Raw genomic sequence first — 17112 nt, 5'->3', positions numbered from 1 at the left:
AGGCCAGGGTAGAAAAGGGCCTATGTGGGACAGATAGCTAGTAACTCATTGCAAAGTAATTTATAGAAACCTTCATCACTTAGGATATTTCAAATGACTCATAAATATGGCGGCCCCGTTCTAAGAGATTTTATCTTCTATCTAATCATTTTAAATAAAGCAGAAACTACAATACTTGAAATCAGTAGCACTTAAAGAATGGCAGTTTGGACTGGGAAAGAAGGAATAATTTCACTCCTATAGCCCTACATGGAAAGAAGGGCACTGGGCAGCCACAGGGCAATACAAAAACACTGAAAGGTTAAGGTGATAGGAAAAAACTTGAATTTTTGAGGTTGATAGATATGCTCATTATTTTGATTGGGATGATGATTTCACTGGTATACATACATGTCAAAATTCACGAAACTGTAGACTTCGCATGCATTTAACTGTATTTCAATTTTACTTCAAAAGAGCTATGAAAAAGTTGCGGGGGAGGTATAGGTGGGAGCCAACCAAACCCTGGCCATGGTTTGGTCTAAATGTGTCCACTGAAGGTCATCTTGTGGTACTATTTTTGGTAAGCACGTAATAAGAGTTAAAACACCAGGACACCCGAGGTTTTAACAAACCTGAGTCTCTTCCCAGTTTCTTCAGTCTAGCCTGTTTCTTCAACTCTAGATATACATGTAACAGGAAATACTAATCATCTAACAGAAGGCTTTATAAAAATTAGAAGCTTAAGGCCATTTAAGAAATGTAAGAAAACCACTAACAAGTGGGCCTCATTTACTTATTTGCTTTAGCAAACAAATAAATTATAATTTAGAATAAGGATGTTACAGCAACACAGACCTAGAGCACCAGGACTGCTGGCCTCAACAGTAGCCACCATCTGGAGATGAGTGGGCTGCCAAAGTGGTAGCAAGCATTCTTATAGTCCTTTGCCATTTCATTTAATTTGGTATTATGTACTGTAAGTAACAACCAAAAAAATCACAAGATATAGAATATTAATTTTAGAACATTAATTCTAATACATGTAGAGAATATTAATTTTAGACTCATAATTCGGTATACAACCCAGTGCAACAAATATGCTTCTCATTTCTATGGGATGTCATCAACCAGGTAAGCCACAAGTGATTAAAGAGAGTCAAACTAAAATTCACAAATTGATGGTAAAGTTTATCAAAATTAATAAAAGAATGTAAGAGCCATATTGATGTATGCAAAATTACCTCGGTCTGTTCAAACACAGTCAGCGGGTCACTTATTCCCCTGTAGTTAAAGGCAAAGTAGAAATAGATACATGCACCTGCATCATAAGTCTGCGTCACCCTAAAAAACAAACAAAATCCCCACAAAACTTTAAGTGAAATCAGATTTAATGTAGAAGCTTAAAGGCAAGATCATCTGAATGATTTGCTTAAGCCATAATCTCATTCTCTACCAAGTCTCCTACTCCATGAAATACAGATTGGCTGGATGATGAATATACAGAAACTATTCGTACTATTTTTACAACCTTTTTTGGTAAGTCTGGATTATTACCCCCAAAAGTTTAAAAATTTAAAAATAATGTAAATATTTCTCTAATTGGCCTGAAATAAACAAAAAACCACCTCCTCAGAAGGAATTCTTTTTTGATGAAGTATATTGTGGCTAAAAGCAGCCCAAAACAAACTAGATGAAACTTGGTGATCCACTGTAAGTCTAAACTTCCTCTAAGTTAACAGAAATAAGTATGAGACCTTAGAACTAGGAAACAAGAGAAATATACAGATACCAAAAATGATCAGACTAGGTAAAGTACATCTTCACTAAGTTCACATTAATAATTAGTAAGGACTTGCAAACAAACTGAACGATCGTATCAAATGAACTGGCATGGCCTATAAAATAGTGTCTCCGGGCCCCATATGTGGTGCTTACAAAAAATATCTAGAATGCTAGATTGTTAATATATATTTTACATATATTTATGTATAGTTTTATTTATAAATATGTATTTACTTATATACTTAATACATATTTATAAACAAATACATATTTATAAATAAAAAGAATGCTAGATTGTTATATTTTTTATTTGTGTATATTTTTATTTATAAATATATTTAGTATATTTATATACATATTTAATACATATTTATAAATATATAAACACATTTATTTATAAATAAAAATATTTTTATATATTTATATATACTTTTGCTTTCAAAATGCAATTAGGTGAAGCATTTGAAAGGGAGCTAAGGTAATCACAGTCAAATCTCTAAATGAAATTTACGGAAGTTCTCACAAAGAATTTAACAGAAGGAGCAAATATAAAGGCAATACGCTCTTTACTACACAATACAAATTGAATCCAATCTAAGATTTTAGTGGCCTTTTAGGCCAAATGTTAGCTACCTCAGAACAGAAGAAACAAACTGTTTAATAATGCTATTGTCAATTTGCCAGCTGTGTTTTTCTTCTAGTGTTAATTCACAGTCATAAAAAAGATCCCTAGAATGTTTACATTTTAAGTTCCAGATTTATTAGAACTAGAGAACCATTTTAACTGATGGCATTATCATCACAAACAATCAAATTCAGGATACAGGAATAAGATGAGTTTATAGCAATTAGTAAAGTATACATCACTCATGAGAATAGTTAATATCAATAAATAAACTAAATATTAATAAGAGTATTGCCACCTTCCAACAAATCCAGGATCAATATTAAACACAGTTCGGTTTTCAGTAGATAGTCTTCTAAAGTCAAAATAGGGCTTGACTGGCCAGTATCTCAAAGAAAACATAGAAATAATTAAAACACCTTTTGGAAAATTTCAATTTGGGTCCATTTCAAAAAGTGACTCAGAACTAACACCTTTTAATAGATCAAGTTTATCATTTAAGACAGTTAAACACTAAACTCTTCCAAAATCATCTTGACAACTGATAGTGTGGCTGCCAGTCAGTTACTATTCTATAACTTTTAAAAAGTGTGCTCTGCACTCTTTGGAGTATTTTACTTGTGTCAGATTCACTGGCTAGGAATTCCTTCCATAAAACTTCTTCAGAAAATTTAAGGTTGAAATATCTATTCCAATAGACAAAGTACCTTCTAACAGACAGAAATGAAATAAATAAACTCAATAAATGCACCCTACAACTAAATTACTTTCCTTGGAATCTTTAATTTCAATAATATCTATAATTACTTTAAATTAATTTTGAAATAGCTTTTATAAAAATTAGTTTAAAAAATACATCTCACACATTTACATTCAACACAGAATAATCTACTATTAAGTAGCTCAAATCAAACTAAACTAAAATCAAATTCTTGTTAAATGTTAGTTTAATCAAATATGGGCTATAAAAACCACATTTAAAATTCCTATTAATCAAAACTATTCAAATAACCAGACTATGTACATTCTAAAGTTTGGTTTTATAAAATGATCACAGTAGCTGTGCATTTAAGCTTTTATCAGAACACTATTCCTATCAAAACAGCTACTTAATTAATGACACATAGCCAATTCTAAGTATACCAGTTCTAGCGACCTACAATACATAATGAAGACCCATCAGTCTTGAGAATACCTTCTGAAAAACCAAGACTTTAGTGTTATTAAAGAAGAGAATATTTTACTTCTCAATCACTTTCAATTGGTAGTGGTTTATCACAATGATACTTTCAAAATGGAAAGGGAGAAAGAAGTCTCAAGACATGTTTAACAGGGAGGTGGGACAGAAGGAGGAAGGGGAGATAAAACCTGTTAAGTTGCCACTAAACAAAAGGATAAAAACTTCTCAACTATTATTCTATTATTTAAAATGTTTCAAATTTTACTGATAACAAGAGACTTTTGGATTATCAGACCTGATTTATTTTCAGTATTATAATAAGAGAAGAATTAAGTATAGCAAGTCCTCAGATAACATCATTTCATTCAAAGTTGTTATAATGTCGATGAGATGCCTGAGGAGATGCAGTAAGTAGATCTTAACTCTTGTTTATATTGATTAACTTATGGTAGAAGTGGTTTCATTATACATCATATTGCTTAAAGTCACAGAACCTGTCAACATCATTAAGTGAGAACTTACTGTATCAATTTGGGTTGATAATATAAATAAGTACAATTTTTTTCTTAGACTTTAAGACAAGTCTCATTTTTAAAGCTGTCTCCAAATTTTATTATTTGTTTGTTTGTTTGTTTGAAAGCTGAGAGCGCAAACACAGCCCCCAACTACCACAAATTATGCAGTCGAGTTTCCCACACCTGGGGAAATCGCAGGTGTCAGCACATCAAGTGCAATGGATAAGCCTCGCACTGGGAAAACCACCTGTGTGATCATGGTATCTCCCCTGCCAGGTAAGTATGCCTCCAAATTTTAAAAAAGTACATTCTTACGTCTTTATTTGGAAAGGTTCTCTACAAATCAGTCACTAACAAGGTTCCCTCTTTTTCCTTCCTTCAGATATATCAAATGCCCAACCAATAAGCTCTAAATCCACATTTTTTGCCTTTACTTCTTTGATTCTACCCCGAATACACTTGTTATACATGTAAATACACAGACTTGACCTGCTAGTTCCTAAAATGCTCTTCAAACCCTGTCTCTCACCAAAGGAATAAAAGACTACTTCAATGAGATCCCGATTTACATGAACACAATGTAAGGAAGGTGCTTTCCTCACACTTCATGTTAGGATTTTACTTTCTGACCCAGCAGATGCACACACTTCATCAAATTCTAAAAAACATGTTTCAGTGGAAGCAATAAGCAGAGCCAAGAAACACAACATGGCAGTAGGGAAGTATAAGATGAGAGGATGTAAAAGAGAAAAGAAGAAAAAATATGACAGAGATAGCAGTTTAAAGAGTATAGAAGTATTCCTAGTCTTACAAAGCAAATATATACAAATTATCGTGCTATGTCAAGTGGGCTTAACAACTGGATATTTCCATGAGGATTTGTCTTTGGGAAGAAAACCAAAATATCCAAATTTTCCTTACTAATACTAGTATGAATTGAACCTAAACCTTAATGTAATTACATCATGATGCTACAATGGCATTTATATAGCCCTTCATATGCTTTCTCATTTCATTCTTATAACAGGCCCATCTAGCAGATGGTATTACCACTAGTTTACTAGTGATAAATTTAGAGCTCAGAGGTTAAATTACTAGTAAACAGCGAAACAGTGCTTTCTTTCACTGTTCAGACGTGTGTAATGTTACAAAACAAAGAAATTAAAAACTAAGGAAATTGCCATGGTCAGGCAACTGGTAGGTAGGGCTGAGGACGGCCCCTTCTGCTGGAACAGGCCCAGGTCTGCCTTCACAGGCTGAGATGAAGCGATTCCAAGCAAATCAGAAAAACAAGCATCATATACAGAAATACAGACAAATGCTCTTGTGCTGAAGCATAACTGTTGTTTCAGAGTCCAGTATTTGGTGCACTTAATAATAAAGACAAGACATTATTTTGAAAATTACCTTTTATTCATGCTTATATTGGTTTTTGTTTCTATAATCAATATTGGAGTTATAAATCACATACACACAAACACACACTCAGGAAAAAAGAGAGGCAGTTATGAAATAGAATGTTCAATAAATTTTCAAGTGATAGATTACCATTGTATCATTTACTTTAAAGTTCCCCTGCTCATGATCTGTCCTAACGTCCATTTATTCTCCATTCCAATTAGTTGAATAGCCTTTTAGAGAATTCGAAGGCTCAATTCAATCTTAATACATTTAATTTCCTGGTGTTTACACAGATAATTAGTATCAAAAGATTTAATACAAAGTACCCCTTCTCAAGAAAACCTCCATCTGGGCTGTAGCTATTTAACAAAGAAAACAAATCTTCAGTTAAACATGACCCAATGTAGGAGACACTGGCCACATGTGTCTTAAATTTAAATTTAAATTACTTGAAATTAAATAAAATTTAAAATTCAGTTCCAGTCACACTAGCCACATTCCAACAGCTCAAGAGCCACAGGTGCCTTGCAGCAACCATACTGGGCGAGGCAGATACAGAATACTTCCAGTATTGCAGAAATATCTATTGAAGAGCAATGAGTTAATCTTCATTTGGATCTTCCGCTCCACTCATTCCTTTATTCCATACCCATTCATTTAATCAACAATTGATAAACTGGTTCAAGTGCTTTTTCTCTGTTGAAGAAAGAGCTAGGTTGACTGTGTATGTATGTAACTTTACAGTTCCTTAACTATGTATGTAACTTACAGTTTCAATGAAAAAGATCTTCTCATACTGCAGGAGCTTAGACGTTTGGGTCTTCACTCTCATGCTGTCCAGATCGCATATAAGGTTCACTCACAGAAAGTGTTCTACTCAGGACTGTTTTAAATGCTAGTGGCACAATCCTAACAAGGTGGCAAGTGAAGTTCAGCAAAGCTTGCTAAAGTGTAATAGACTGAAGCTTCTCTTCAGAGGGCTAATTACACTTCTCTATTAATTATAAAAAATTTTTTTTTCAGAAAAAGAAGTATAAGAACAATTAAAAAAACTCACCGGCATGTAGAAAGAGGAGCAAACTGAACACCCTTCTCTTTGCATTCCCTTATTATTCTTTCTTTTACGTTTCTACAGAGATCTACAACCCTAGAAAACATAATTGAATACAACATTAAATTTTCAAATGTTACCAAAAATTCTGATATATGCTGTTTTATCTGGCATCTTTTAAGTGAGAAATTCTCTTAACTAAAACTTTCATACTTATTCCTTCAAGGATGGACAAGAGCCTTTATCATTCAAATTGAGCTTTCTATTCATAACTTTCTGGGGAGCAAAGTCCTTTCTTTTTTAGCATACTCAAATCTCCTGAAGACAGTTTCCTACACTTAGAAAAACCCAATTTCAAAATAAATTTAATTGCAAGATTTTAAAAGCCTTAAGGCTATGAAGAACATGTTAATAAAAATTCAATTCTGGATTACAGAAATACCAGTCTTATTTCCATGTCTAAAAAGTTTTCCTTAAGCCCTGACCAGTGTGGCTCAGTTTGGTTGGGCATCATCCTGCAGACCAAAGGGGGCTGGCTGTTCAATTCCTGGTCAGGGCACCTGCCTGGGTTGCAGGTTTGGTCCCCAGTCAGGGAGCCTACAAGAGGCAACCAATTGATGTTTCTCTCTCCTCACGTTGATGCTTCTCTCCCTCTCCTCCTTTCCCTTTCTCTCCCCCTCTCTCTAAACATAAATAAAATCTTTTATAAAAGTTTCCCTTATTTTAAAAATAATTAATAATCATGATGTTATACCACAGGTTCAACAGCTTATTCTTAAACACTAAGCTAATATCCAGTTCAACAAAGACTTACTGGATATGTAACCCTGTGTAAAGCTATGCTATGATTGTTACAATATTAAGTCAATGAAAACAGGTGAGAGGAAATTGATAATATTTAACAATATTAATCTATGTTTTAATGTGCACTGTAACATATTAAAACTACATATTTTGTGTCACATGGAAAATAAAACTCTTAAGGTACATAAAAGCCATTTAATCTCCAATAAATATCCTGGCTAGGCACTGACAATGACTCTGTTTTAAACCTTGGTCTCGTTAGAATCATAAGAACGGGAAAGATATCAAAGAAACTCAAAAAGCTGACCTATCTCCAGTTTCAAGACTGATTTGACTGTGTAAGAACCAATGTAATAAAAATAACAGCATTAAATGGATCATGCTTTATAATACAAATGATTTATATTTTCAATAAGAACAAAAAATATGATTCAAATATAAATATGAAAAGAATTTTAGTATTTTATTAGCATGCCAAATTTTATTTTTATAAACACAGTACCTGAAATTTTTATAAATTCTAACTTTATAAAACAGTGTCCTTCAGTTAAATTCTGCTTTATTCTATGAGAGCTACAGGCAAACATGATTTATCAGTGTTATCTATGTCTTGTTTATGGAATGGTAAGAATGTATGTTTTTTAAATCTCTGGTAAAGCATTTAGATTACTGAAGTTTAATGCATTTTTATTTTGAAATCCAACTTATAAAGTGAATACTTTAAATATAAACAAAACCTACTAGGCTTTAACATCAACAGGGGGTATTAGATATTTATAGAAATTACTACTGTTTATCATGACTCCAGAAAATGGAATTTAAGTGCTTAATAATAACAAAATAATGAGGAGGATGAGGAGGAGATGAGACAAAAAAACAAAACTGAATGGTTATAATCTTTAATGGGATACTTCCTGGAAATGATTTGTAGGATGGGAGTTCTGAAAGTATTCTCTCACAAAACTTGTGAAAAGGTCAAAACAATCCATTTGGACCAATCACACAGGAGATAAACATAACTGTATACTTTTAAATTCTTACCTGACCTTTTAGAAAATTTAACACTATTGGCCATTTCCTTCTGAAAAAAGTTTGCATGGGCTTCTCTCACATTACTAGTTTTCTTCCAAATTCTCTAGATATTATTCCTCAATCTCCTTTGCTCTTGTTTGTATGACTATTCCTTAAAATATTGAAGTTCCCAGGACTTCTTCCTTAGACTTTTTCCTTCATCCATACTATTTATAAGTGTTCATATCTGCTCCCTTCATTTTAATCAGTCTCTTGCTGATGTATCCAAAATCTTTAAATCTCCACTTGGATCTCTGAGATAGCTATTTTTATGGGCTGAATTCTAACACTATTCCAGAGCATCTCCATAGAATGCTATGCAGTCATTGCGCTAGGGCCCACTGAGGAATACGCAAAACTAGTAAGACCAATAATCCCTTAAGAGATGTATGCATGAAAAGGCCAAGTGACCTAATAATGAGTGAGAGTTGAGGACTCTGATCCCATGGGTTGTGCTAAATATGACCTCTACCCAGCTAAGGGTGGAAAGAAAAAATATTGCTAAATGGTTAATAAAATTTCAAGTCAGTAATGCAGCTGCTTTCCCTTAATCCTATTTATTAAAACTGAAGAGGTTGTTTTAAATGAAAACAAACGAAATATGTAGTATGTATAAAACGGATTATTGCCAGTGAGTCAATTAAATATGTAAGTATATACAAAGAAAGAATAAAGAAAAATAAAAAGATAGTGCGCAATTAGCTTGCACAGTTGGAAGAATAAAGACAAAATGAAAACTATCAGTTAATAATAACTGATGACAAGAAAATATATAATATTGAAGAAGTAATACTAAACTAACCCACTTTCCCCCACAAGGAAAGGTATTAAAGACTAAAATGGTATTTGAGACAACTATAAAGAGCTGCTAAACTATATCTGCTGTTCAAAAGTATCACATGTCAATGACCTGGTTAATTCTTATTTATAAGATTTATTCCCCTCAGAGTTAAATTAAATTTAGCATCAAAATCTGTGAATAACAGAGCCATACTATAAAACCTGGTTATCTTACAATGCATAGAATATGGGCATCAATGCACCCAAAATCAACCTGTGGTAGAAAAAGACTGAATGAAGAAAAGTAAAAAGTTTTCTAGGGGAGGAAAACAAGAGGTTAAGGTAGAACAAAAATATTAACATATGTAATGTCTCAGACAGATTCATGGGGATTTGTTATACTTTACTTTATTTTAAAGTAATTTGTTAATTTTATTTTTTTTAAGTAAAATGTAAGGCATACTAGAATAAAATGCACTAACAATCTTAAGAATTTTTATTATTAAATGAGTAAACTCACAAGTCCTCTTTTAATAAAACCATTTCATACTTCCTAATCAGTTTTTATTAATTCCCTAACCAATATCTGTAAGTGTACAAAATTTTAAAAATAGTACATTATTTTTTAAATTATGTATCTTCAAGAAATAACTTCAATGCAAGTTAAGATCCTGCTGAATCGTATGCATATAAATATCAAAAGCTAAATAATATATCACAAAAAATTTAACTGGTTTTATACTTTGAAGACACTCTTTAGAGAAGATTAAAGCATATTAATCACTTAAGAATTTAAATCAAAGCTAAGTAAAACTACATAGTGACACTTAGTGTTCAATAAAATTCTTTAAAATATAAACTTCAATAAGGAATTGCTTCTATTGAACACGAACAAATTTGTAACAAACTAAAAGTGGCTGGCAAATATGATAATCTGGTTGAGATATTAATTTAAATAAAGGTGATTGTGCTGTTTTAATAATTCTTTATAAAATTTTAAGTTTACATATTCACAAAGACATATTACTTGAACAACTTGTATAGCATATTTTAATAGCAGGCATTTTATTTCTTTTTCTTAATATTTGCCATTCATTTATTTAGATAACTTTTCTAAGAATTTTATTTCTATGTTTAATATGGATCAAAACTATATAGGTTTTATTTCAAATAGATTATTTGTTGATTTTAACAGGTTGTGCTTTTTAAAAAATTGTTGACACCATTACAGATGTCCCCCATTCCCCTCCTTTACCCCCAGGTATTTTATTTCATTTTACCTGTCCCAAGGAGCAGAAGTCTCAAAAGATTCTCCTAATACATAGTATTCCAAACCCAAATCCTGTTAAGACACATACACAAAAATCAAGATATTACAACAGATACAGAAGAATCAATATTGTTTGTATTTTATGTGGTTCATCATTTATAGTGCATATAATTGTTGGTATTACATGTTTCTACCTTAATCTTAATGGCTCTTTACCTCTTTACTATTCACCTCATCAGAGCACTGGAAAGTGGCCCCAAGAGTGACATATGACCTCCAGGAGGATAGGAACTTTGTCTTATTCTCCTCTGTACCTCTGGCTACAGGCTAAGTGCCTAAAATATGACAGAAACTCAAATACTTCTCCAATGAATAGAGTCTCTATCTAAGAACTGTTTATGTGTATGTAAAGAATACTAGCAGAACAGATTTTTAGTGGTCTAATCAGTAAATTAACCAATATCAACAAGTGGCCATCAGGATCAAAGGAACAGAGAAGTAGGACAGGGTGGGGGGTACTAAGGGAAGGAGAAGCTATCTCCTTTTCTTAAAAGTAACTTTTCTTTAAAAACAAATTAGAAAATACAGTCCCTCTCTTTGTAGCAACTGAACAGAAAGAACAGTTGGAAGCACCTCTGCTAGGAATATATGTGTATGTGTATGATAACTAACACAATACTAATTTCTTTATCTTCAAAGCTGAATAGAGCAATTCACAAGCCACCACAGAAGTAAAAAGATAAGAAAGAAAATTTTATAAGGTAGAAAAATCAATACATGGTAAGTTTTCACTTCTAGTAAAATGAACTACTTCAACTCTACCACTAGTTGACAGGAAAAATCATGAAATTACTGACCTAAAATTTTCTCTTATGCATTCATTTATTTAGTAAATATTTGATGACAACAGTAATAAGTACTGGGAAAAGAAAAAATAAAACAATCTCTATTACCCCACAAAAATCTCTAACTTGCTTTTGATTAAGTTTTAACATTAACTGAATCTTAATTAAGAAGTTTACTTCAAACTGTGTCTACGTCATACCTCCTATAGTTACATCTCATTTTCTAAAATTATGAATTTAGTACTATGAGAAAATGGTCAATACCCTTAGAGAAAATGCCTCACAAACAAAATTTATGTATACCCATAATATAATGTTTATTATAGGAGAACTTGAGGTAGACCTAAAATCATCTATTAACTCTCATTACCTGTATATCTGTTAATCACAATATCTAACATGGTACACAGGCATTAGAAATGTACCATTACCAAAATGGTGGCAGGCATGGGGTAGAGGGAAGAAAACTGTGAGATGACCTACATACTTCAAATTCACTGCTAGCTGAAATTTAGATCTTACCTAGGATTAAATTATTTTCAAAATCAAAACAAAATTCAAACCTCCTTAGAAAAATAAAAACCTATCTATATATATGTTTATATTAATATTTCCTTCAGAATAATTTCCACATGAGAAATTAGAACATTCAGTTTTTAGGGAGGTCAAATTCTCACTAGGATAGCTGAGAAATGACCTTTTAAAACAAGACCGTTTAAATTACATAACAGGCAGTATTTTTTGAAAAGTAACCATAGCAATAGCAGAAGACAATTTAAAAACTTAAGTTTGTTGCAGTCAGAGTAGAAAAACAAAACAAAACACATGAAAAAATGAGTAAACAAACTTTCATATCAATAATTATAGAAGACTCTTGAGGTTAACATGACTAACAAAGTTTCTCACAAAGAGAAAATCTAGAATTAGAAAAATTTCAGAACTCAAATATACACAAATTATTTATTTATAGTACTCATCACCAGTGAATCAGTAACTACTTGGAATTAAGTTAAATATCAACTTTTAAAGGCAGTTAAAAAAAGATTTACATAACTTTAAAACAATATGGCTTAAATGAGGAAGCTGCTATATAAAACACCTGATTCTAACCAATGTTAGGAACAGCATGCTCAACTTTCAGACAGAGAAAGGCTCCATTCTTCTAAAGAATAGAAAGACCTATTAAAAATCTTTAAGTTCCTCAAAAGCATATTTGTGAGGTTTAATTAATAATGAAAAATTACTTATAAGACATAAAATTATCTATTACCTTTCACAATCTATAAATCTGTTAATCACAATTTCTAACACGGCACACTAGCAATAAATGTACTTTTCCTTATCAGCAGGGAGAGGGGATGGAGGGCAGCTGGAAGACCTATATGCTTCAGATCATGCAATCTAAAATTTAAGTCTTACCCAAGGTTACATTAAAATGCTTACAATGGGAGAACTTGGGGTAGATTTGTAGCTTAATCCTTTATTACTGTAAAATGATATGCTCAGTTACAGTTGGCTGAATTTAAGAAAATAATTTTGTTCACTCAAAGTAAGAAAAAGTATTGTTTGCAACACAAAATGACAAGGAAAATATGAGATGACTTACTCGAATGTATGCTATGACATATGTCAGCAAATAACCTCTCTGTCCATTATCTTCTCCAGCTGCCAATCCCCTGTAATTAAAGAACTGTTAATAAATTTCAAGTGCACTATTAAAAATATATAAAACTAACCAAACTGATATGACACCTTAAGATAAGTGCTTAACAAATCAACATATATAACTTTGTATCTCATTTTTATTTTACTCTCATTTATCATAAACACACCAAAGAGACATCAAGAGAATAAGCTTGAGTAGTAACAAAAATCTGAAAGTTCTTTTAATATTTCAGTTTGGTCATTAACTTCAAACTCTTATTGACGACACCAATAAAACTGACTCATGAACTCAACCACTTCTACCCATATTGTCAAAAGAATATTAGACATGAGAAACAAACTTAAATAATCTTCACAAGCATAAAATGTTACTTAAAATACTCTTATTTTATTATTATATTTTTATTCATGTATCTTCCAAATACCAAGATGTTTCTTGAATACTTGAGCACATAGTACAATATTTAAAGTATTATTTTATGGAACTTATGAGTTAAATGAGACAACACATACACAGAAATATTAAAGTTTCTGAAGCAACATATAGATAAGTATAAGTCCAACAGGTAAGGTCTTATTACTATGAATACATGAACCGTCAATTTGAATTTGAAATTCAATTTGAAAGTAATTTTGTCCATAGAAATTGAATACAGTGATCTAGTTAGAATTAACCTATATAACATATAATTCAGTCTCACTGTTTTGCTTTGTGAAAGTCATTCTTATTCTAAAAGACTATCAATAATTATTGATGTCTATACCTTCAGTATAAACTTTTTATTTTTGCTTCTTTCCATGAGCAGGCAGAAATTAAATCTTAACTATTCTTAATCAACTAAATAAAACTTACCTCAGACTCCCAAAGTACCCACTAAAACTTCCTCAGTGAAACCATATAAAAAGAAAAATATCTTTCCGTGTGACTTTCTTGGGTCATGATTAATAATACCCTAACTATACCTCCTTGTTCTCAGGAGGACAAGCCCTTAAACAATGGTGTTGCTCAAGGCTCAGGTCTTCAGCCTCTTCTGGAAGAATCATTCCTCTTTACAGCTTCAAGACACAACTTATATTAAATCCTTTTTCTCCCTGAAGTTTTGTTTGGATTTGGCAGTAAGTAAATGATACAATATAGATGCACCCTTGGTCAATACAAATAATGTAAGGCATTTTTAGGCTAGGATACATTGGGTTAAATCAGATTTCCTGACTCAGTGTTATAGCTGGATACACTCAAATTAGTGTTATCCAGAGAAGTGGCAAAGGTTGAGAGGAGCAGCTCTAGTCTAGAACTACATGGGGATGGAGTATAATAAATGAAAGGTGATGTTCATATGATTAGAATGTTAATAAGTGAGGAAGACAGAACTTAGGTCACATAGCTAAGAGTGAAAGGTAAGAAGTAGAAGAGAATTCTGGGTTGGATGTGTATGGATGTGAGGTTGGGGTAGGGAGACTAATAAAATTCCAAAACAAAAAGGAAACTAGTCAGAAAATTGCTGTGTAAGTGACTAGAGAAAAATAGCTGAGCCCATACCTCAGGCAAATATGAAACAGAGTCAGACACTGAATCCAAGAGAGAAAAGAACACTACTGATCTATGAAACAGAAATAGCTCATCGTGGCCTAGAGGTAGAAGGAAAGAAAAGGAAAAGAGAGGGACAACTGAAAAAAGATGCAGAAGACCTGCTCTGGAAATCTTTGAGAAGGCACTTTCTAAGTATGTATTTGGTGAGATGTAACACTGAATAGGACTGTCACTCTTATATCAGGATGAGAAAAAGTCCTACTTTGCAGTCCCAGATCTACCATTTTTCTTTAGACCTTCCTCTAATATCTGGTGGGGCAGGGTGGGGAGGGCTTGGTTCCACTTTGGAAATGGGTCTGACAAACTACCCAGAAACACATATTTTCTTATCTGAAGCAGGAAGAAACCATATGTTCGTTATAAATTCATAAACCCCAAAGAAGAAAAGTCATTCTGGGTTTGTTTTTCTGAATCGCACATTTCTATACAAATTTAGCCTTTTGGGACTTTCTTTTTTTTAGCTCTCAGAACTATCCTCTAGCCAGAATTACCGTAAGATAAAATATGTAAGTAATAGTATCTTGCCACTTCCGCAGCCACCCCCAACTCCCCACACGCACCCCCCCCCAAAAAAAAACGGAGATTCAAACTGCTTTATGTTAAAGTAGCAACATCCATCCCCTGCTTCCTGGTCGCTACCACAAATTTCAAACATCAATTAACAAGGTTCTTAAACAAATTTAAAACTATCCTTGAGGAAGGTCTGAGAAGACTAATGAAAGAGGAATGAGAGACCATCTCTTTACATAAAAGAGCCATCTGCTGAACCTAATCACTCTCATGTTGAATTACATTAAACAACTTAAGCACACACTTTAAAAATAATGATAACATATTACCTCAAATTCTATGGTGAAACGTCAATACATTTGTCATGATTGCTGACAGGTAATGTTCACTCTGCTTAGCTCTTAGAAGTTAAAGTACAATACTAGCCAACACAGATAAACAACCAAAGTATGAGTATTAAACATTTGGCTATTATGTTCTGTTGGATTATATATGTTCAAAGGTATTTAACAGTGTTTGGGTGGAATTGGAAGGCAAGAAGGAAAAATGACTATGATAAAAATGTTCTAAACTGTTGGGAATACTGCATTAAAAAAATCAATTTGAAGCTAATGAGGTGGTAGAAAAAGGATTTTAAAAAGAATAGAAAATAAAGAACAGATTAATAATGCCCTAATTCAAAATAAAATACATTAACTAAACTAACTTAATGAAAACTTCAGCAGAATGAAATTTAGTGGTGCTTTCTTCCATGTAATTATGCAGAAGGAGAAATGACTGAGAGACAAGGGTTGGCAGAGTGGCATCTTAAATTAGAAAAACATCCCTGAATCCTCCAGTGATTAGAAGAGCGAGCCAGTGCCTGGAGAGAATTGGGGGCGAAACAGGACTTTTCCTAGAAAATGACACGAAGATATTCTCAAGTATAAAAAAAAAAAAAAAAAAAATTCAAAAGATCCCTATGTTATGTGCCTCATGACAGCCTGGGTTGTTCAACACAGAAGATTTCTGCATCTAAATGAAGGGAGCCAGGATGAAAGTACACTGAGAAACTAATTTATTGTAACTAAGAAGCAGCAAATAGTAATAGCAAAAAATGAGACCTCAATGAAGCTCTAAGTTAAATTTAATGCTCTGTCGTTGCTTTAAAAAGGTGTCTTGCCCTGGCTGGTGTGGCTCAGTGGATAGAGCACCAGCCTGTGAACCAAAGGGTGGCCAGTTCCATTCTCAGTCAGGGCACATGCCTGGGTTGTGGGCCAAGTCCCTAGTTGGGGGCACACAAGAGGCAACCACACATTGATGTTCCTATCCCCCTCTTTCTCCCTCCCTTCCCCTCTCTCTAAAAAAATAATTAATAAATAAATCTTTAAAAAGATAATTCATTTACCATAATCTATTTTTAATGGGTGAATGTGATATGTTTTGTTTAGTATAAGCAAACTGCTAGAATTAAATCAATAGTTCTGAGGCCTCAGTATCAGTATCTAAAGAGACCTGGATTCATCTTAAGGATGATTCATTCTTTTAAGTTGTAAATGGCTGGTGTTAAATGAGAAAAACAAAACTGGCATTACATGAAAAGACAGTTCTTGACAGTTGGTGGCTCAAATTAAATAAAACTGACAAAATGGTTCTGACAAATACCTAAAAATTAAAATACACCAGGAATAAAAAATTAATATTCACAAAGAACTCAAATTAAGTATAATGTGTATGATATATTTTAAGCTCTAGAGGAGAAAAAAAAAGGACAGGTAAGCAGAAAACTGTTAGTTTATATATTTAAAAAGGAAAGGAAAATAAATGTAGTCCTGATAAATGGCATTTTCACTATAGTTCCCACAGATCAATCTTATAATCCATCAAGCAGACAGAAAGAAACCACCCAATCATTATTCAGTTGGTTATAGATGTGAAATGTTTTCTGTTTCTTTATACTAGCATAAAACAATAAGTGACAGGGGGTGGAGTATAGGTAATTTATCAAATGCTTTTGATTAAACACAATTTCCTTTTAAAAACATACTAACAGCATATATA

At 32.6% G+C, this 17112-nt stretch overlaps 1 protein-coding gene and 1 non-coding gene across 5 annotated transcripts in view; both read right to left on the bottom strand.

The window, feature by feature from the left end:
- AGPS (alkylglycerone phosphate synthase) overlaps nucleotides 1-17112 on the bottom strand; it is a 175072-nt gene that overhangs the window by 62377 nt on the left and 95583 nt on the right. For 2 of the 4 annotated variants that reach the window (XM_090281055.1, XM_090281048.1), the window contains exons 15-19: nucleotides 12913-12982; nucleotides 10472-10533; nucleotides 6543-6632; nucleotides 2688-2777; nucleotides 1224-1323 (exon numbers count right to left, since the gene is read on the bottom strand). In XM_090281055.1, coding sequence (XP_090137181.1) covers nucleotides 1224-1323; nucleotides 2688-2777; nucleotides 6543-6632; nucleotides 10472-10533; nucleotides 12913-12982 — 412 coding nt within the window. The remainder of the gene's footprint in view (nucleotides 1-1223; nucleotides 1324-2687; nucleotides 2778-6542; nucleotides 6633-10471; nucleotides 10534-12912; nucleotides 12983-17112) is intronic. The other 2 variants (XM_090281064.1, XM_090281073.1) reach the window with 2 other exon arrangements.
- On the bottom strand, nucleotides 4209-4368 carry LOC150022294 (U1 spliceosomal RNA). Its single transcript, XR_016513577.1, has one exon. It is a non-coding gene; the product is annotated as a U1 spliceosomal RNA (small nuclear RNA).

Source organism: Furipterus horrens, unplaced genomic scaffold, assembly GCF_987537825.1.
Source record: "Furipterus horrens unplaced genomic scaffold, mFurHor1.1.pri manual_scaffold_1, whole genome shotgun sequence".
Taxonomy (NCBI): Eukaryota; Metazoa; Chordata; class Mammalia; order Chiroptera; family Furipteridae; genus Furipterus; species Furipterus horrens.
This window is presented reverse-complemented; position numbering and strand designations above follow the sequence as displayed.